The 22,778-nt window shown below is 38.0% G+C and overlaps 1 protein-coding gene across 4 annotated transcripts; it reads right to left on the bottom strand.

Annotated features, from left to right (window-relative positions):
• Positions 1 to 14,094: 14,094 nt before the first annotated feature.
• LOC120070921 (protein phosphatase 2C and cyclic nucleotide-binding/kinase domain-containing protein) lies at positions 14,095 to 20,786 on the bottom strand. 4 transcript variants are annotated; one of them, XM_039022828.2, is made up of 16 exons: positions 20,212 to 20,499; positions 18,429 to 19,759; positions 18,091 to 18,222; positions 17,747 to 17,980; positions 17,484 to 17,609; positions 17,240 to 17,302; positions 17,067 to 17,149; positions 16,738 to 16,969; positions 16,334 to 16,650; positions 16,125 to 16,212; positions 15,954 to 16,020; positions 15,562 to 15,842; positions 15,378 to 15,443; positions 15,121 to 15,242; positions 14,802 to 14,958; positions 14,095 to 14,676 (listed from the first exon to the last, which is right to left on the bottom strand). In XM_039022828.2, exons 2-16 carry the CDS (start codon positions 19,464 to 19,466, stop codon positions 14,431 to 14,433), a joined length of 3,252 nt encoding a protein of 1,083 aa, XP_038878756.1. In that variant the 5' UTR covers positions 19,467 to 19,759; positions 20,212 to 20,499; the 3' UTR covers positions 14,095 to 14,430. The 4 variants fall into 4 exon arrangements, with proteins under 4 accessions (XP_038878756.1, XP_090167404.1, XP_038878760.1 ...); XM_090311278.1 differs by having other exon boundaries at positions 15,562 to 15,839; XM_039022832.2 differs by having other exon boundaries at positions 15,562 to 15,839; positions 18,429 to 20,786.
• Between the last annotated feature and the right edge of the window lie 1,992 nt (positions 20,787 to 22,778).

Here is a 22,778-nt window from a genome sequence, read left to right as displayed (position 1 = left end):
CTCTATGTTTCTCTTGCAGGTAGCTGACAAGTCCAGGTTGTGGTGTTGGTCAAGGTCTGCCACAAGTCTAGAAATAGTATTAAACGAGATTAGTAGTCAGGATAGTGTCTTTCATGTAAATGTAACTTGAATTTGTAAGCTAGTTTCTAATTAAACCATGTAATATTTTCCACTGTTGTTATAAGTAAGGTTATTAAAAGAAACTAGTAGGTTAACCAAAGTAGTTGTTATAAGTAAGGTTATTAAAAGAAACTAGTAGGTTAACCAAAGTAGCATTAGTTATTATCATGCCTCTCCTCGGGCTCAGGAGTGCGGGCTCGGGGCGGGGTTTGACAACCTGTCACCTATTAACACTCCACGATCGTTTACCTTACTCCAAGCTAATGCTTAGTAAATCCCATTTACTTGAAAACTTCCATGAGAATTTTTCGGAGAGAGGAGATCTCAAAAAACACAATTTTGCCAAACTTACTAAAATTAGGAAAACATTTTTCCTTTTATCTCACGGTTACCATGAAACCACCAATAACCTCCCATTCAATTGGTTATTAGAGAAAAAGAGATAATTATCCAATAATTAATATTATTATAAATATAAATGATAACTAACTTACCATACTATATTTATAACCTACAATTTTAATATTTCATGTCATGAAACATACAAACCATATCTCTTTTTCTATTCCATGGCACTTAATGTAAATTTCATTTACATTAATCCTCCACTAGATGTATATCATACATCATACCGATCATATCATATATAATCGAATTACCTCTTGTCAATTGAACATTTCAAATCAACACCAAAAACTGATCCTCAACTGAATCCATTAAGCTACCAAGGGGACCTTATAAACCTGTAGCTCGAAGCTCCAATGGTACGTGAATAACTTACTAAACTCTTTAGTCACGGGATCCACCATCTGTTAACTACCAGACACTCCACTAAAAACCGACAGCTGAACTCTCCTTACCATAGATATTTTATGTGTCCATCTTAACCAATCAACAGTGCGACAACCCTTCACAGATCGGTTGTAAGTACAGCTCGTCCAATAACCATTATGCCCCTGTAGTTACATCTAACTCCTTAAGTACCACTGATCCCTCTAATGAACATAAGTCATAGTCCTACTATGACTGAGTCCTCTCTTCCAAAGAGAAGTTGTGGCCACTATGTTCAAGCCCCAGAATCAGCCCTTAAGGGAGCAATCTCTCTACTTATCCCTGCTTCGGGAAAGGAGTGAATTTCATCTTGTGTATTGAGTTCCCAGCTCCCAGATCAGACAAGTCCCCAAAAAGGTAGGCATGTTGATTTGGAAATCTAGCCACTCTCACCAATACTAATCAAAGGATCACCCTCAAAGGCAAGAGTTCCTAAAACACTCAGGATTGAGGTCGTGTCACCTATGGTCGTTTAGGTGAGATGTAAGTCTCTAGTATCAACAGCGTTATATATAGAGTCTAGTCATCTCGTGGTCTGGTCTTATACAAATTCTTTGTATAGGACACCCCCGCTCGCATGTCTCCACATGAATAGTCAGGATCTACCATCTGTAGTAGTTTATAACACTTGCAAAACCTCTACAAAGCGGGTCGTATCCGTAGTGTCACCAGGATCAGGTATCCCACCTTAATCCTTATACTACAGACCTATTTAGGTTATCACTTAAGTCATGATCCACTTGTTTATTACATATACATGCTGAAGTTCACATAAGGTAACCATGGAGCTTTGTTTACTGCATATGAGTAAATGCTAGAATGAAATAACAGTTATTTTATTCAAAAAAACGTGTATCCTTACAAACAACGAGACTCTGGGAGAATTAGGACACCAATCCCAACAATCTCCCACTTGTCCTAATGCCTTGGGAGACTAATGTACAATACAATATACAATAAATTAGGGCATACCCCAATATCATCTCCCACTTTCCCTAGACAAGGTGCTGCATGTCCCGTAGACCCAGACTCTCCAGGTGACCCTCGAACACTTTAGCCGTGAGGGCCTTTGTAAAGAAATCAGTAACGTTGTGCTCCGACGCGATCTTCTTGACTATCACATCACCGTGATGCACAATCTCCCTGATCAAGTGGTATTTTTGCTCTATATGCTTACCCCGACGATGACTCTGAGGCTTCTTCATATTTGCCACAGCCCCGCTATTATCACAATACAGAGTGATAGGAAAATCCATATTTGGAACAACTTCCAAATCTAAAAGGAATTTTCTTAGCCAAACAGCCTTTTTAGCTACTTTACAAGTCGCTACATATTCGGCTTCCATAGTGGAGTCCGCGATGCATTCTTGCTTGATGCTTCTCCATATTACAGCCCCTTCATTCAGAGTGAAAATGACCCCAATGTCAATTTGCGAGAATCTTTATTGGCCTGAAAGTCAGAATCCGTGTATCCTGTAAAGTTCAGATCCTTATCTCCATACACGAGCATGTAGTCCCTCATTCTCCAAAGATACTTGAGGATTGTCTTGACCGTCGTCCAATGATCAAATCCTGAAAGGGCTAATACTGACTGACAATCCCTACTGTATAGCAAATGTCGAGTATGGTACAAAACATTGCATACATTAAGCTTCCTACAGCTGAAGCATAGGGAATCCGCCTCATCTTCTCAACCTCTTGAGGTGTCTTAGGACATTGATCCTTAGACAAAATGATTCCATGCCTGAAAGGTAATAAACGCCTCTTGGAATCTTGCATCTTGTACCTGATCAACATTTGATCGATGTACGATGCTTGAGACAGGGCTAACCATTTGTTCTTACGATCCCGAATGATCTAGATTCCTAGAACATACTGTGCCTCACTCAAATCTTTCATTTGGAACTGGGCAGCTAGCCATTTCTTAATGTCAGTCAGATACCCTACATCATTCCCAATGAGTAGGATATCATCCACATACAGTACTAGGAAAGCTACTGAGTTGTTGATGATCTTCTTGTAGACACAAGGCTCATCAACGTTCTGATCAAAGCCAAAAGACTTGACCATAGTGTCAAATCTGATGTTCAATGTTCTAGATGTTTGTTTCAGCTCATAAATGGACGTATTAAGCTTGTAAACTTTTTGCTCTTGATTTGGAACTATGAACCCCTCTGGTTGAGTCATATAGATGGTCTCCTCAAGATTACCATTAAGAAAGGCAGTCTTGACGTCCATTTTCCATATTTCATAATCACAAAATGTGGCTATGGACAGGAGAATCCGGATAGACTTAAGCATGACAACAGGTGAGAAAGTTTTCACATAGTCAACTCCCCCGACCTGGGTATAACCCTTTGCCATGAGTCTAGCCTTAAAAGTTTGCACCTCTCCATCTACACCTCTCTTTTGTTTATAGATCCACTTACACCCAATAGGTCTTACCCCATCAGATGGATCAACAAGCTCTCAGATGTTATTGAAGTACATAGACTCCATTTCCTGGTTCATGGCTTTAACTCATTCATCTTTGTCAACATCCTCCATTGCTTTCTTAAAAGACAAAGGATCCTTGATCCCATCATTCGAAATGATGTTTTGTTTTGGGCTTCAGTCAAACCCATGTAGCGATCTTGTGGGTTTATAACCCTCCCACTACGTCGAGACAGTCTCAACTCTTAAGCTAGTTGACTAGATGTTCCGACCTAAACAACTCTTGTTGATCTATCGGCCTATTCAACAACTCTTGTTGAATCCTCAGCAGTCTCAGTCTCACTAGAAATCTCACGTAAAACGAGCTTACTTTGTGGATTATGATCCCTCATGTGGTCTTCTTCGAAGAAGATAGCATTTGTAGAAACAAACACTTTGTTCTCACTCGGATCATAGAAGTATCCACCTCTTGTTTCCTTGGGGTAGCCAAAAAAAAGGCAAGCCTTCGAACGCGGTTCCAACTTCTTTGGGTTAGTCACTAGCACATATGCCGGATAGTCCCAAATCCTGAGATGGCGTAAACTACCTTTATGACCTCTTCACAACTCAAAAGGTGTTTCAGAAAGACTTTTCGAGGGAACGTTGTTCAGGATATAGCATGCAGTCTGCACTACAAAATCCCAAAATGAGTCTGACAGATGAGCATAACTCATCATAGACCAAACCATGTCCAACAAGGTTTTATTTCTCCTTTCTGATACACCATTCTGCTGAGGTGTACCAGGGGCCGAGAGTTGGGACGCAATTCCATGTTCTATCATATCGTTCTGGAATTGAGGTCCATATACTATCCACCACGATCAGATTGTAGTGTTTTTATCTTCTTACCTAACAAGTTTTCAACTTCAGCCTTGTACTCCTTGAACTTGTCAAAGCCTTCAGACTTACGTTGCATTAGGTAGAGATACCCGAATCTTGAATAATCATCTATGAAAGAGATAAAATACTCATACCCACCCCGAGCTCTAACATTCATCGAACCATAAAGGTTTAAATGTACAAGCTCCAAGGCTTCCTTGGCTCTGTAACCTTTTCCAGTAAAAGGTCGTTTGGTCATCTTGTCTTCGAGGCATGATTCACATACCGGCAAGGAATGTTCTTCTAAAATCTTTAGAAGTCCACTTTTCACCAACTTCTCAATCCTATTGAGGTTGATGTGACCTAACCTTAGATGCCAAAGATGGGCGTTTTCCTTAGGAGAAACCTTTGGTCTTTTAGCTATTGTTGCTGTAATGAACATTTTAGTGTTAAACAAGGCTTTTAGGATTAACGGCCTTAGTACATATAAGTTACTTTCCATTGAACCATAACCATTCTTCATTCCATTCTTGAAAATAAACACTTTATTCTCAGAAAAGAAGACGGTATACCCTTGTTCAATGAGACCAGAAATCGAGATCAAGTTCCTCTTAATATGAGGAACTACGAAAACATTATCCAGTAATAGATAGCGTTTCTTGTCAACAAATAACTTCAGCCTACCTATAGTAATAACTGAAACAACCTCACCAGTACCGACTTGTAGAGTTATCTCTCCCTGTGGCAACGTTTGCCAGGAACTTAATCCTTAGTAAGAGGAACTGACATGGCGGGTAGCACCTGAATCTAGGATCCAGACAGAATCATCATTCTCTACCAAACACGTCTCCAAGACCAATAAATCAGATTTACTGTCTTTCCTCCTCTTTTGGAGAGTAGTGGGATCAGTGTTAGAACAATTGGCACTACTGGTTTTTTCATCTATCCCTTTATGCTCGAAAAGTAAGAACTGATGTTCAAACAAATCTTGTATCGAGTCCATAATCTCACATGCAATGACCATGTTCTCAACCCTTTTGGCTAAAACATCAGGTATGTTAGCCAAAATGTGAAGTCGGGCCAACGAATTAGCCTTCATTCACACCTCATATGCATTGCGAATACTTCGCGGTGCATCAAGGGTCGGGACTTGAGGACACTCCTCAACCATGACAAATTCAAGGTTGTTTGCCACAAAATATGTTTTACATGATTCTTTCCACTATATGTAGTTGGTCATATTAAAAGCACTAAACAGAAATACTAACGAGTTGCTGAAAAGAAAAACACATTGACCTACGTTAGGTTTTAAGGAAATACCCATTGTAAAACAAAACAACATCCAATAAGGTTTTAGCAAAACTAATATGAACCTCGTGTGACATCTAGTTTCGCAATGACGCTTCAAAGGTTTAGGACAAAAGCCGCCGAAGGGAGGTCAATTATCTCTCCTCTGAATTGAGAAGTTCTCAATCAGTCATTAATACCAGAACAACTCTTGCTCCTATAACGACTAGCCATCATTGAGTTAGCCAAGAGATCATTAACTTACTTAACAATCTCCCGTAAGTGTGACCCTCCATTTTAGGCCCTAGAGATCCACCCCAAGCAGCCAGTCCGAAGGAAAAAAATCCGATTGGGGCAAAACCTAAAGCGACCCTATCCATTTCTAGAGTTCACCTTGATCTTGACCAACTGCACAAAACCCATTCGAAGGGGGACGCTCTCAGGGCGCCACGAGGGAGTACAAAATGATCTCACAGTGTGAACCAATGATAGAAACCATAGGACGTGTTGACACACACCCTTCAACCACTTACTATAAACACTCTTTCCGTCCACCTTGATATTGACTCATGCAAATATCATCCGAAGGGGGATGCTCCCAGGGCACCACGAGGCCAAGCATGAATCTCACAGTGTGAACATATAGGGAGAAATGTGAGTGGAATCATAGACATATCAGACACATCTCTTCCTCCCACTGAGTATTTTTTAACCTAAGGTTTAGTTTACTTATAAAAAACACGACTAAGGATTTTAACTAAGTAACTTTTAGGTTTGCCCAAGAGTGACTTTTACCTTGGATAGTTAAAAAAAACTTTTTGATCATCATCCATTAAACTCTTTAACGGAGTCTTTGACCAAATTGTCGCATGCTTGTTGAAAATCTATCTAATTCACCTTTCCAGGTAGGTTCCCAGGTAGGGGTGTTACATTTTTGTCAACTTAAGAACCCCAGCCTAGCCAAAACCCGCCTTAGATAAAAGATCCTTTATAGATATATTTAAAACAAATTTAATCTTTTATGCCAACCAATTTAATCCTATTAAACCGATTTTAAAAGATTAATCTAGGTTACTAAACTCTTTAGAACCATTTGAACTTAGGTCTATCTTAATCCAATTTTAAAACCCTTTTAAAAAACTTGAGTTCACCCTAAGTCCGCATGCAACTCTTTCTTATCGATTTTAGTTCTAATTTCCTTTATAACATTTATAAACGGAAACAACCAAAACCACAATGTTAAGCAAACACATGCAAGGCATTCATAACGATTATAAACAACCTAAGTATCATGCTCAATGTATTGTCCATCATTGCTACTTCTTTTATATAACGCTTATACAAAACAGCAATGAAACAAGCACAACATGCTTTCATTCACCCTTAGACTATAACACTTATAGTAAAAGGATGATGCACGACAATACTCACTGCATGCAAAATATAACTCTTATATTTCATGATGCATGCACATGCTTTCATGTAATTTCTTCATGCTAGATTATAACATTTATAATACATTATGCATGAATAATTGCACAACCTAAGGTAGATTTCTAAACTATATGTCAAACACTTTGCCATATAAACACCATACATCACATGTATAAGAAACAAAAATTGATGAACCAGGTGAAATTGCCTCAAATCCACAAAAATTAAACCTAACTATTACAAAACCAAGGAGTCTCCGGTTCAAATAGGCGAACCGGATCTTGAACCATCCGGGCGAAGGAACGCGTCTCCAACCATCATGTACCAAACTCCCTGCGATCATCTACACAAAAGAACAAACGTTTTGCTCTATCGTTTACCAACACTCCCAGAGCTAAATGATCGTTTAGCAAATACTACACGATCGTGTACCTTTTACTAAGTGATGAAGCCCGAGGTACGCAATCGCCTAGCGCGCTCCGCAGAATGCACGCCTTACGAGATCGTCTAAACGATTACGATGCGGCAAAACACCAATGCCTACACGATCACTTAGCAAGCGCCTTCATATCGTATACCGCACGATCGTGTAGGTAGTAACTAAGCGATGAGGCTTGCTAACTACACGACCGCGCGATATACGATATGAAGGTGCTCGCTAAGCGATCGTGTAGGCAATGGTGTTTTGCTGCATCATAATCGTTTAAACGATCGCGTAAGGTGTGCGTTATGCGGAGCGTGCTAGGCGATCGCGTACCTTAGTCTTCATCACTTAGTAAAAGGTACACGATCTTGTAGTATTTGCTAAACGATCGTTTAGCTAATGCTAAACAATGGGGTAAATCGTTTACTCTATCACATAGCATTGGTTGCCCGATCGTGTAAGCGCTGGAGGTAGACGATCATAGTGGGAGCATGTAATGCTCATCATAAAAATGTGTATCATTACAAACAACGAGACTCTGGGAGAATTAAGACACCATTCTTAACACTAGGTAACTTGACCTTAATCCTGAGCTAACTATGAACTCTTGTTTACTCGGAATTATCCTTAGATTTTCATTAGTGAGGGTTGGCTCAATAAATCTCTCATTTCAGGGTAAGATGGGGTACATAGCTGAGGACATAGGGTGCAAGATGGAATTCTCTCCTACCTGCTTTTAGGGATAGTAGAGAGGTTGTTCCCTTAAGTGCTGACTATGGGTCTTGAACAAGGGCTTTCACTCTCTCATTGGCCCGAGTGGGACTCGGTGATTGGATCCAAACCAATTGTTCATTATGAAGGAACTCTTATTCAAGAGAACCGGTGAGCGGAAGCAAGATCTTTCCAAGTCCATTATGAAAGAATAAGTGCATTCACAAACATACAAGAACTATTATGCATCTTCAAGAAAATTGAAGCATGCTTTCTTAACCAAAAACAAAAGGAATCAAGAGACATACCTTTGAAGAACTCTTCTTCTAATATTCCCTCGAGCTACACTGGTCAGGCGCAAAGAAACGAGGAGCAATCGTCTGGAAAACTCTCACTCTCGTTGTGCAATCGTCTAGCAAAATCTCACTCTCATCACAATCACGAACTATTTGATCCTCGAACAACAACCCTTGATACTACCACTCGGTAACCTTGGTATTCTCAGAGTGAGAATCCAGGAGTGTGGGCTCTGTGTGAATTTGATAGAAGGAAGGAGGATGTATACGATCAAACTAGACGATTGAGTAAGTGGGAGAAAGTTTTAGTCTATCGTATAGATAGTGGGTACTTAATTGTCTAACTCTTGTGAGTAATCGTCTATCAATCTCTCGCTCTCGTGAGCAATCATCTAGTCGATCGTCTAGAAATCTCTCGCTCTCGTGATCAATCGTCTAGCAATCTTTCGCTCTCGTGAGCAATCGTCTAGCAATCTCTCGCTTTCGTGAGCAATCGTCTAGCTATCTCTCTCTTTCGTGAGCAATCGTCTAGCAATCTCTTGCTCAATCGTTTAGTCTCTCGAAAAGGCTATCGTACAGCTTTCTTTCACTTGATCAATGAGTTAATACGATAATGAAGCGGTCTTCAAAAAATGAAAACTCTTTTCATTTTATTCTTCAGTTATTCAAAACTGAAAATAACTTCCCACTTGCACGGTAATGGAGAAAAGAATAACCACCCACAATTGTCATATAATTGTTTTATTATAAATAAATATAATAACTAATTTATCATATTATATTTATAACCTATAGTTTTAATATCACATCATATGTAATATTTAAATTATAGTTCTTTTCTCCTTTATTTAATATAAATTATATTTATATCAATTCCTCCAATTAATGTATCTAATACATCAAATCAATTATATCACATATAATTGAACCAATTTAATTATATCATATATAATCAAATTTCCTCTTGTTAATTTGAACACTTCAAACTAACCCAAAAATTGATTCTCAACTCGAATTCATTGAGCTACCAAGAGGACCTTATAGACCCGTAGCTTGAAGCTCCAACAGTACATGAATAACTGATTAAACTCTTTAATCACGATATCCACCATCCATTAACTGTCGGGCACTCCACTATAGATCGATAGTTGCACTCTACGCACAACAAATATATTTTTGTGTCCATTGGATATAACCAATCAATAGTACGATAACCTTCACAGATCGCTCATAAGTACAGCTGGACCAATTTACCATTTTGCCCTTGTAGTTACATCTAACTCCTTAAGTGTCACTGATTCCTCTAATGAATAATACATCATAGTCCTACTATGAGTGAACACTTCTCGGGCCGTGAGAAAGTGTGTGGCGCCACATTGTTCAAGCCCCAAAATCAACCCTTAAGGGGCAATCTATCTGCTTACCCCTGTTTCAGGGAATTAGTGAATTCCATCTTGTGTAGCTGAGTTCCCAACTCCCCAATCAGACGAATCCCCAAAGTGGTAGGTTTGAGTCAGCAATCTAGCCACTCGCACCCATGAAAATCAAAGAACCTCCCTCATAGGCAGGAGTTCCCAACTCACTCAGGATTAAGATCATGTTACATATGGTCATCCTAGTGAAATGAAAGTCTCTATCATGAACGGCATTATATAACGAGACTTAACATTTCGTAGTCCAGTCTTATACAAACTCCTTTGTATAGGATACCTCCGCTCGCATGTCTCCACATGAATGATCAGGATCAGACCATCTGTAACACTTTACAACACTTGTAACATCTACAAAGTGAGTCATATCCATAGTGTCACTAGGATAAGGTTTTTCTCCTTTATCCATATACTATAGACCATTTAGGTTATCACTTAAGGCATGATCCACTTGTATATCTCCACATACATGCTTAAGTTACAACGATAACCAGGGATCTTAGTTTATTGGTTTGTGGTTAATGCAATTAAAATATCTCATATTTCATTGACAATAGTGAAGTAAATATCTCATATTATTACATCACAAATATATGTTCATACACGTGTTTACAAACTACAATACCCTACAAGATTTAGGGCATCAACCCCAACACATTAGAGGATCAGTGAGACTTAAGGAACAAGATGTAATCTCGGGGGTAAATTAGCTTATGACCCAACTGTTATTACGAACAACCTGTGAATGGTTGACTTACTGATTATGGTTATATCAAGTGGATACAATATATCTACAGTGAGGGGAGTGCAACTACTAGGCTTTTGTGAAGTGACCCGGCTTTTGTGAAGTGACCCGGTAGTTAACGAATGTTGGTTAATTAGGATAAAGAGTTTAGTCAATTAATCTCGGATCGTTGGAAACCATGATCTGTAGGTCCATTAGGTCCCCCTACTAGCTCATATCGAAATAAACCTTAGAATAGTGTGACGAACGAATTTGAAGTGTTCAAATTCGGTTTTTGGAGCAAAGTGTTAAATATATACAATATATTTAACCTAATGTTTAATTGTGAAGTAAACATAAAGAGAGAGAAAATAGAAGTTATTTAAATAAGATTTAAATATCAATATTATGAATAGGGATTCATAAAAATTGGGATAAGTGTTGGATTTAATATTAAATTAAATTAATTAAATTGTTAATTAATTATTTAATATTTATTTAATTTTAAAATTGACGATTAGAAATAATTTTGAAATTAAATGAAATTGATCAAAATTGCATTAAAAGTCAAATTGTTGACTAGGTAAAAAATGCAATAGAAGTCAAATTGTTGACTTTTTGACTTTCAATTAACTTTGGACTTTAAGAGTCAAACTTTGACCAAATTAGTGGAAAGATCCAACATTTGTGAGTGGAAAATGTCAACTTTGCATGGCTAAATGTTGTTTTTATTTGAAAACACTTGTCTCACTAAATCCCACTTTGAGTTAGTGGATTTTTTAGTATCAAATTCTCATCAAACTCAAAGTTGCATGTTTGCATGTAATGGTCTTTTAAAGGGAGTGTTTAATCTTTTTGAAGAACTCTTGGCCATAGTGAAATTGGACGAGATTATGTGATAATCTCATTTCAATTTTCTCTCAAATTCTTAACCTTTTCCTCTCCAAATTGGCCGCTCACCAGATCTCACCATCCCAGTCCAGGGCTAAAGAATAGTCGGGAAGACTCTCGTAGTGGCCTACGAACCGTTCTTGAGAAGATTGGAGTTGATTTGGAGAAGATTCAAATACTACAAAAGTTGTATTCTTGTCCCCCTTTTTCTTGTTTTATTGCATGCATGCATATCTTTGTAATTAATCTAGTTAGAGTATTTTAGATCCATTTTTCTTTCGTTGCGCATGTGTTTGTTCCATCAACTAGAGGCATATAGGTTGATTATGGTTAGGCCTTTCCAACTTTAATCAATTGTTAGAATGCTTTCTTGATTGGATTTTGCTAGCTATCCGCTTTTGTAGAGGTTAACCTAGTCGAGTCAAGCGAGTAGTTGTGTGCATAATTTGTTTATATGACTAATTTGTAGAAATTGATGATAGAGATTGTGTTGAATGTCTAACTTGAACTAGAAATAAGATTGAACCACTTTTGTATACAATTATCTTTTATCCTTTGATTTTCAAGTATGTTTCTTGCTTTATCAAACCCCTATTTTTATTGCTTTTATAGTTGAACTTAGTTTAAGAAAAGATTAAACAAGTCTTCTCTATGGATCGACCCCGTATTTTCCGCTTATGCTACTTATTAGAATGTAGGTTTCGGTGATTTATAAATATTTTTATTTCAGTGAGAGTCGTACCAACAACATCGATTCAAGTGCGAACACCCACGTGTAATAACTTGATTTTCCACGATTACTCTTAATCCAAAAAGAAGACCAAATCAACTACTCACCTAAAACTGTGCCAAAATAAAACTTTGGAACACCGGACAGTATGCTTCGACCTTAAAATTCCTTAAAAGCTCGAATATGTGACCCAAACATAATGGGTATTTAGTATAAGTCAAGAAAAAAACCCAGAACTCCACTTTAACCCTTAATCAATACCCTCACTCACAATGCTTACAATCCGGCGATTGGTGGTGGTGGCTGAGGCATGTGGTCGTCAGCGCAGATAAAGCGGCGGTGCAACTGGCGTTCGACAGTTGACGGTGGATATTTTGTGCGCGGGTTAAAGAGAGAGGATGTCTAGAGAGAGAAAATGAAAGAGAGATATATGGTCGTATCAAGTCATTGAATTTAAATTTAATAATAGTTATGATGAATTAAATAAAAAGAACGTAGAGAAATTGGTAATATTAAATGCAAGGTATTTTATTGCTTGTCTGTCACGAAATTCTTATTGCCATCTTTTCAACACGACTTGAAATTAGAATCTCTTCTACTTTGTTTCTTTTCAGATTAATCACTTACTAACAATAAACAAATAAATAAATAACTTAAAATAAAGTCAATGTTTGTCTCAATTGTTATTTAAAGAAATTAAATTACAGGTAGAATTTATAATTACAACTTTCTTCAAAACGACAATTAAATTATTTAACCCGTTTGATAATGCTATCGTTTCTTATTTCCAATTTTTAATTTTAAAAAATCTGACTTCTTTGATATTCGTTCCCGCTTTTTGTTTCTAAATTTCAAGTTTCAGTTAGAAGAAACAAAAATAATTATCAATAAACAGAGATAGTTATTAAACATATTTTTGTTTCTAATTCTTAAGAAATAGAAAATAGAAAATGTGAAACAAAAAACGTGAAGTTGATACCATTACGAATAAAGTTTCATGAAAGTGTTAGTTCGTCTAACCAATTTCAGAAATGTAGGCTTTAGAATGTGCAACTATTTTTGTGTATTCGTAATGCATAAAAAGATTGGAGAAAATTTTATTTCAAATTTAAGTTTCAATCCAATGAAATTGAAATTTTGGATTAAGCCTTAATATATCTTACCACGTCCAATGATAATTTAAAAAATAAAAAGTTGAGAATCCAATACTACCATTATAAGGGTGGATGTTTAAATCTAAGCTTCTCCAAAATTCTTAAACTATATACTATACTAAAAATTACGTAATTATTGAAGTGTAAAAAATAAAATGTAGATATGCTATAGCTATACTCAAATTTACGTAATTATTAAAGTGTGAAAACTAAAATGTAGATTTTAGAGAATTCTGAATTGATGTATTTCACAAGAAGAGAAGACTTCATAACAAGTGATAGGTAAACAAACTCCAGGAGGATGTTTGTCCATAGGTTGGATTTCGGTAAACTCACTTATGGCATGTTCAAGAGTGATTATAAGACGTCGAAATCATTTAATGCTTTTATTCCTTCTAAATCAATTTTAATACTATAGAAAAATTGTTAATACGTACAAAATTATACATCGAATCTATTTTGGATTTTAAACCTTGCATCACAGTGATAATATAAATTCAGGTTTCACAAATTTCCACCCCAAACAGAGCTACCAATGAGTACGTAACTCTTCAAGATCTATTTTTAGGATAAACAAATCTAGGTTTAAGATGCATACTTGCATGTCAAGTACCCCTAATAGATCAAAAACCTGCAACCCTACACTTCATCAAGATTTGCTGCATTTCCACTCAATCTTGAGGTCTCTTGAGAGTTGAAAATATGTTGTTTCACAAAATCAAAAGGGAGAGACAATTTATTAAGTTTGAATGAACTCTAGAAAACCAACAATAAAGCCAAAGAAGATGGATTTATTATCAGCAGCCTGTAACAGAAGGTTCCACAAGACAACCATTTGACTGTAGAGCAAAAAATGAACTCTACTTCATTTACATACATATATTATATACCTACTCTGTATTCACAATGAATCAGATTTTCAACAGACAAAAATGGGAAAAGTATGATCTATTCACCAACCTAATCTTCCTATGAACTTGATACAATGCGACTTACTTGCATTATGTCGAACGATTTCTCAAATTATTGATTCGTGTTGACAGAAAACAACAAGAACCAATCAGCAGAAGACACTCCACCTGGAAAAAATCCGTCCGTGTTGTACTTCTACCAGTCGTCGATCCACTCGGGGGCATCCTGTTCTTCAAGATCTTGAGGAGGTTTCATTAAAGAACCACTGCAATCTTCAGGATAGCTCTCCAAATATTGAGCTACACGAGAAGTTATTGTCTTGGGAACCGGAAAGGTACCATCATGGATGCCCTTCCAATCAACGCCATCAAACCATGGATGACTTCTAACAGAGTTTTGGTTCTCGTTTCCAAGTCGTTTTGTCTCATCAACTTCAAGTAACTGCTCATATTATTTATTAGAAAAGGTGAAAATTACTATATAAGACTGGCTTAGTAAAGTATATGGTCAGTAACTGCAGGTGGGAATGGGAAAGGGTAGAGGAGATTGTTAATCACTAGCATTACCTTGACGATGAGATCAATTGCTTCAGGACTGAAAATCTGGGGAAGACTTAGTTGTCCTTTTGTAATCTTCAAAAAAGTATCGAGCTCGCTTTGTCGGCACAATCCAAATGGCATTTCACCTTTCAGCATGAAATAGATCAAGACTCCCAGTGCCCACCTGGGCATTTTTAACATAGTTAGGGAAGTTCAAGTGAAGTGAAAGTTCCGAAGTCCAACATAATACACCATGGCTTGAATATGTTCTCATTTATGATTATATAAGCATTGGGAGTTATTTTCAAGATGACCATATCAAGTGCAAACAAAGTTGCATTTTTACCAGTCAGCAGCAAAACCATGACCATTGCCTTGAACTATCTCGGGTGCTAAAAAGTCAGCCGTCCCGCAAATAGTATATGTTCTCTCACCCAAAGTTCTTTTCCCAAATCTGAAGTCTACTAACTGCAATAAGAGGAATACAAGAAATATAAGTGAGGTTCTACCCACTGCATAGACCTTTATGTATCCGGTTTTATTCAACAAGACAGACTGAAAAATATATTCATGTAGGGAAAAAAAATCGGAGAAGGCATAGACCTTTATGTATCCGGTTTTATTCAACATTAGAACATCAGGGGAGATTCCTCTGTGGAGAACACCAAGCTGAAAATTCAAACGAAGAGGGAATACAGAAAGATAAAATTGCAGCAAAATCCAAGGCGAAAATTGATTTAGAATTGAAGAAGAAAAGGGGACCGAAAGCAAGTCCATAGAATCAAACCTTGTGCAAATCTTCCAGTGCCATAACAAGAGAGGCTGCAAAGAAACGTGCAGAAGATTCATCGAGTGGAACGTGAAGTATCGAAGACAAAGGACAAGCAAGGCATGTCTTTAGCAATATGCCAGCATGTGATTGATTAAAACAAGTGCAGAGAAGTTGCGGCACGCAAGCTGAAGAACTGATGCTCTTCATAAGATTTTTCTCCTTCAAAACTTGTGCTTCAAGTCCCAGCCTTTTGACCTTCTGTCTTGTAAACCTTTTTAAACTAAGCATAGTTTCTGCTTCAAATTCAAATTCACCAAGGCAGTTCCATCAGCTTGAGAAGTAGACATTAAAGAAGAACATTCATAGCCATTATTATAAAGAAGATTGACGAGATACTACAAGATAACCTGTGTTCCTTAACCGAACTAGCCCAATTTCACTGTATTCCGTGGAATATAAACACATTTTCCACTCCTAAAGACAAACAATCAAAGAAGACAACATAAGGTGTCAATTTCTGGAAAAAAGGGGGGAAAACATAGAGTAACATAACCACAAACAGCAAAAAGTATTCTCACCAGATCAGAGAGCTCAACTTTTGAAAGAGCTGAAATATCCATAATTTTGGCAGACTGATGAAGAGGGTTCGAGGATTGTTCTTTCGCCCTACATGAAGTCAAACAATGTATCCCTACATGAAGTCAAACAATGTGTACAGACTAGAGTACGACTGAAGAAAAAATATGTTAAAAGCGAGCCCATATAAACTCAAAAGCAAATGCTATACTTTTGATCATCTTGAGAGAGATTTGGTAAAGGGCCAACAACGGATTCAAACTTTTCCTTTGTTAAAATACCACATACAACATCTCCCACAGCAACTGCACGTAAGAAGCCGATATGCTCACCAAGAAGTGCCCATTCGCCAAAATAACTTCCCTCTTTCCTAATAGTTGAGATCTCGTTACCACTCTGTGCAGCATCGTCCTCTTTTTGACTGGGATAATTGAAGCTGTAAACATTTGAACTGCTCATTAACTCCGCATCAAAAGTAATCCTCACTTGTCCCTTTTGAATAATGTGCAGTGCATGTAAGCCTTCGGTCTAAAAAATAAAAATAAAAATAAATACTTTAAGAGTTGTAAAGAAAATAAAACTTGTCAGTTATGTGTTGTTGTAAAATGAGGTTACCCCATCAACAATCAGCTCCCCATCTGAGAAGTGAACTTCAGAAAGGCGGTCTGCAATTTGACTCAATTGCAAGATTGTTAACTTCGACAAAAGGTCTACAGATCGAAGCAATTTCAAAGATGACAAATTAGAAAACTCCGATATAAGTATTCCACGAAAGTCCTCTCTTTTCAACGCCCAAAGCGTCCCACTTGTCACAGCACGTACTGAGGCTTGAAGTGGTTTGTTATACCTGCATATACATTATATGCACAACAAACTCGTTAAACAAAATAATTACTACCCATATATGATGAAATACGAGCTGCAGTTAACAAGAGAAAACCCACATCAAAGCCAGTTCGCCGAAGGAAGAGAGCTTTTCAGCTGTATAGTGTTGCAGAATCCGAGGAACCTCTCCATGGCTTTCTTCCTGTAATCGTGATGATATCATTGGTCAACATAAAGTCTCAAGAAAATGCCTTGAATATAATGGATCAAAAGAAAGAAAAATGATTTGAACCTGGGTTGCCAAGACCTCAAATTCTCCACTGCCAACCACATAAAAACAGTCACCTTCCCCGCCCTACAAACCAACAGAGGCCGCACATATAACAAATAATTGGCATCTTCATTCTTACATGTAAAATCCATTCTATAAAAATAGCTGCCCTTAAATTCTCGTTTGCATGCATTTAGTTGATTTCAGGGTGGCAGTTGGCTTTCATGACAAGGGAAGAAAAAAAGAGATAAAGAAAGAAAACTACTTGTTCGACTACAATTTGCCCTGGTATGACCTCAACTCTCTGCATGCAATCTAATAAAACTTGGCACTGAGAATCGGTTAGCTTTCTGAAGAGGAAATGGTCGTGCAATGCTTGTTCAATATGTGCCTGTGGAGTAGGAGTAGGAAGCCAAAAACTCAGTACCTCAAAGGTTCATTCAGGGTAAATAAGTAAATGATAATCAACAAAATTGTACTGATTTTCTTTGAAAATCAAGATATATTAGAAGCAAGACATGAGCTTACTTCTTCTTCCCATGACTTCCTGTGAGCTGGAGATGGAGGCACCCAGACTTGCCCATTCTCTAGGGAACTTTCGATAGCACGGATACGTGCCCTTGACAAATCTTGCCTTGCACGGTTGTTTCTATTCCAGCCAAATGTAGAGGGAGACTCTGATCCTGTCACCTCCACAACTTGAGGAATAGCAGATGGAACAAAACCACCTCCAACGGATCTTGTGGATTCACTAGTAACCGTCTAACCAAATAAAACAAATATCTGTTGAACTAAATGTAAGAAACTATAGTAACTAATGACTTTCTAAAACTTCAACCCAAATGAAAAAAAGATAAGGAAAGTCCTTGTACACTGGTTAGCCCATTAATATGCACCACGAGAATAGTAATATCATCTGTTCGAGTCTCAAATTGAAGCCAAAGTCTGTAAGACTCGGCCACAATTGCAGCACAAGCATCACGGGGATCTTTATATTTAGAAACCTGGAAGATTGACAGAAAATAGCGGAGCATTAGGGGGAAGCAGATGGAGAAACATGAAAGAAATTCCACATTATGTACAAGTAAGCTTTATCATTCACTAGTTCTTTAAACAATAATCAATCACGGAATAGCCACCAATATCACTTGCTTTGGACAAAAAACAAACACGATATGAAGTACATCAAACATATCATAGAGTACATTACCATGTCGACCACGGTTTGGCTTGAAAGAAACTCGAATACCCCATCACTAGCAACAACAAAGAAAGGATGATCTGGTGTCAGCTCCAGAACAACAATTTCAGGTGTAGCAACAACTCCAATAGTCTCAGCAATTGAGTCGCCAATACTTCTTGTGAAAGCAGTGCCAGGGTACATCCCATTAGGCACCCAAAGCCTAGGAGGATCACCATCATCTCCTTCTTCAGTACCCCAGCACTGAACATCAGGGTTCTTCAGCCCCTCAATCTGATCGAGTGTAAGAACTCTGGCACCACAAAGCTTAACACGTTCGAGTTCATCAGTTCGAAATGGAGTTTGGTCGATCGAGAGGTCAACAGCCACAACTTCCTTCCCTCTCCGCTCTGCTATAACCGCTCTCGAATCACCCGAATTGGCAACATATATAGTCCTACCTCTAACTAAAACAGTAATGGCAGTAGTACCACTCATGCTATCATCCAAGATATCTGCGTGTAACTGAGAATTAGTTGATAAATAGGCCGCATGACAAGCCTCAACTGCATCACTGTGAAACCTACTATTCCTAAGCAAATTTTCACATAGCTTCCGTTTAACAAACTGCGAGCACTGTGCTCCGAATTCTCCATGCCCATCGAAAACCCCAAAGAAATGGTCATCTGGGTTGTTTCCAAATGGGGTGTGGATGCAAAAACTGTCTTGATTCGCCTTATCAAGGGCATCGGGATAATACCCTCTTTGAGAAAGAAACGAATATCGCAATTCGAAGTTTCCAGAAGGAACTTTGACGGTTCGAGACCCCTCGGCGGGCAAGAACTGAGACGAAACTCTCGAGAGTCTCGTGATTCCAACGTCTGAATCTCTGTTGTTTGAATTCAATCGATTTAGTTGGTCACCGGTTTCGCCTTCTCGGCTATCAGAAGACGAAGAAGAGATTGTATCGATTTCAGTGGCGGTTTTGGCATTATGGGTTTCGGCAATTCTCGAAGATCTTGGAGTTGTAGCCTCACCAATACAAACCCTCGAATAAACGCAACCCATTAGAGTAAATAAGGAAATGAAATAGAGCGCGTCACAAGAATTGCCGCAAAATTCATCAGGTTCACGCGCCGAAGCTCATTAATCTGTGTACGAATCACTGACAGTCGCACCACGAATATAATCACACTTCACCACACCGCAAGCTTAAACTAACCCACTGGCGGGCAAAATGCAAGACGAACAATTCTTCAGCTCAATCTTCAGAATCAAAATTTTTACGAACACCCAGTGCTGGGATTGTGGAGAGAATGCCGGAAAATGGAGAAAAAGAGGGCGAGAATATCTTTCAGATTCTGCACATACCTTATCTTTTAGAAGACTCAACCATAGTAGCGGAAAGATAGAATAAGAGTCGACAACTGAATCAAAAAGTACACCCCGAGATTTTCTGCTGATTAAACTTGTGACCTTGAAACTTTCAAGATTTCGATGAGGAATTTGGATAAACATGAAAACGACATTCTTGATCTACTGGGTTTAAATTTTTTTTAAAAAAATGCGTTACAGCAAAAGAACAACAAAGAAGAAACCCATCAATTTATTATCCAAAACGGAATCCCTTTAAACCCAAAAAGAATACAACTGAAAAGGGGCTGATAAATGGTATCAGTCAATCCGGACACTATGAGAAATCACGAAAACTTAAAAATCAAGAAAGAAAACCGGGAAGGGAAAAATCAGAAAACAGAGATAAAAGAAAGTGTCTGAAACACTCCAAAAACCATGAGCTCAGACTGTCACCGACCTAAAACAGAGGGAGGAAATTGCAGAAAGGGGTCAGCGAGGACCAAGGTTGAAGAAGCAACGGCGCCTGTTCGTCCACGCAATAAAGCTTCAACTTTAACAAAATTACAGAGCCAACGAAGAAATGGGTAGTCTAAATAGAAGAAACGGCCCTACCCTTTGACATAAAAGGCCATGGGATGTTTGGATTAATGTTCATCTTCAATGAAGTTAACTGTTCATCGAGTACAGTACAACAACAGGGAGAAAGAATGTCACCAAAGAAATAAAAACCTCCACAAAGACGACCAAAAAAACTCAGAAAGAAAACCCAATAATTTATTGTTTCTTTTTTCTTTGGGGTTTTGTTTAATCTTGAAGCCGGTGGGGACTTATGATGGTGCAAATTACCCAACATGAAAAGAACCTCGAGCGGCTAAGAACGCCACCCACGTTCTCTCATTATCATTCAAGTGGACCCTGACTCGTCTTTCTGGCTCTAATAGACCCACACTTTTGTCTTCAAAGTTCTGTGGATAGGATCCTTTTCGCTGTGTTGGGGTTTGAGTTTATTGAATGAGTGGACTGGCGAAGAACTTGATTCATTCAAAGCTTAACAATTGACATAGAAGGGATGATTTTGATTGATTACTTTCTCGTGAGTGGTAATTTTGGAAGTCAACAGAGAATCTGGAAGCTCGGGCTTTAGTTTTATAAATAGAAACAGAGTGGATTTGTGACAGTCGTTTTCCTTCACTTCAAAATGGGGATGAAGCAGCCCACATTTCTGACAAGTAATCCACTGCTTTTCTTCTTTTGAAATAGTTTTACTTTTCTCAATAATATAAAGAAGTGAAATGTGAAGCGAGGATTTCAACTTTGATGGTGTTTTAAATTCTAATGACTAAAATAGGTTGACGTTGGTTCGTAAATTTGATAAAGAATGGAATGCTGTTGGTGAGATCTGCATTTTGGCAAAGTCGGGGTGCTCGATGTGTTAATGGTGGGGAAATTTGGGCCAATGAGCTAATAATATTTTGGTCCATAAGGTCAAACGACTCCTTTTTTTTAAAGAACTGTCAGTTGACCCTCTACTTACGTCATCAAGATATGAGATTACAAAAATGTCTCTCTAGTCTATACGATACTCGCATACTCAAACTCAACGATCGTCCCATGCTCAAAATTCTCGTGCAAGTGTCGTTCAATCTCGCTCTGCAAAACCATCATCCATCTACTATCATTATCGAAATTCTCTACTGTCGTAATCGAAGCTCTCTACTAGATTAGTGAATTTAATTTTTGTCTTGCATGTTGTGTTGCATCTATTTAGGTTAGTTTCGTTTAATCAGTCGTCACGTTCATAACTGGTTTCGAGGTTTAATCGGCCACGTCTGTTTTTTATTTTGGGTTTCGATATGTTCTGCATTGGTTGAGGACGAAGAAGATATAGTTAGAGTCAGACAAGGTAGTGGACGAGTTTTGCGAGAGCGAGATGGGCTAGAGCGAGATAAGAGAGAGCGAGATTAGTGAGAGGAAGATTAGAGAGAGTGAGATTAGAGAGAGCGAGATTAGCGAGAGCGAGATTAGCGAGAGCAAAACTTTAACAGTATGTTTTGTTAGTGATTTTTTAGTACGAACCTGTTAACTGATAAATTGAATGTTCATATAATGCAAGAGTACTTTAAGATGTCAAAATCTTTGAAAATTCGTGAAGTTGATAGGTTTCCCAGGCAAGTAACGTGTCTGGCCCACGTTGCCAATGCCAACAAGATTGTAAAGGAGAAGCTTACCGGAAGGCAGTTAGAGATGTTCAAGAAAACAGTTTTTGGTCGCTTTGTAGACACTGAACTTGTATTCAACAACCCACTAATCCACCATATGTTATTGAGGGAAGTGAAGAAGTCAGGAGTGAACTCGATTAGTTTCTTTGTTAGAGAAAAGGTCGTCACATTTTCGAAGGACAACTTTTTATTGATCACTAGTTTGCGGTCTTCTACACGAGTTGTACAGAGTGAGGAGTCCTCACAAGAACTTTTTACAAGGTACTTTGGTAATTAATCGACCTTAGACGCATTCCACTTGAATTTACTTGAAGAAGAATACAAAAATTTGGTATTTGAAAATGACGATGATGTTGTTAAAATTACCCTAGTAATATTACACAGAGATTACAATGATGGGTAAAAAAAAGTAAAAAAATGTTGTTGATCGTACTCTATTTGACGATGTTGAAGACATAGATTACTACAACAATCTTGACTGAGGTACAATTATTTGGCAGAGGACACTCAACGCCCTGAAGACTACACTAAACGATAAGGTTGGTTTATACAAGGAGAAGGTGAGGGGAAATAAAAATTATGTTGTGAAGTACTCGCTCCGTGGATTTCCCCAAGCATTCCAGGTAGATGTTCCTTAACTTAACTTTATCTTTGGTTTAACATTAACATAGTTATAAACTTGAGTAGTTTGGATTTAGGTGTGGACGTACGAGATCCTATCGTCAATAGCAGGGAACGTTGCCACTCGAATGAGCAAGGTAGTTGTGCCTCATATATTACGGTGGTCATACTCCCACCCGGTGTC

Source organism: Benincasa hispida, chromosome 2, assembly GCF_027475165.1.
Source record: "Benincasa hispida cultivar pf3 chromosome 2, pf3_genome.v1.1, whole genome shotgun sequence".
Classification (NCBI taxonomy): domain Eukaryota; kingdom Viridiplantae; phylum Streptophyta; class Magnoliopsida; order Cucurbitales; family Cucurbitaceae; genus Benincasa; species Benincasa hispida.
This window is presented reverse-complemented; position numbering and strand designations above follow the sequence as displayed.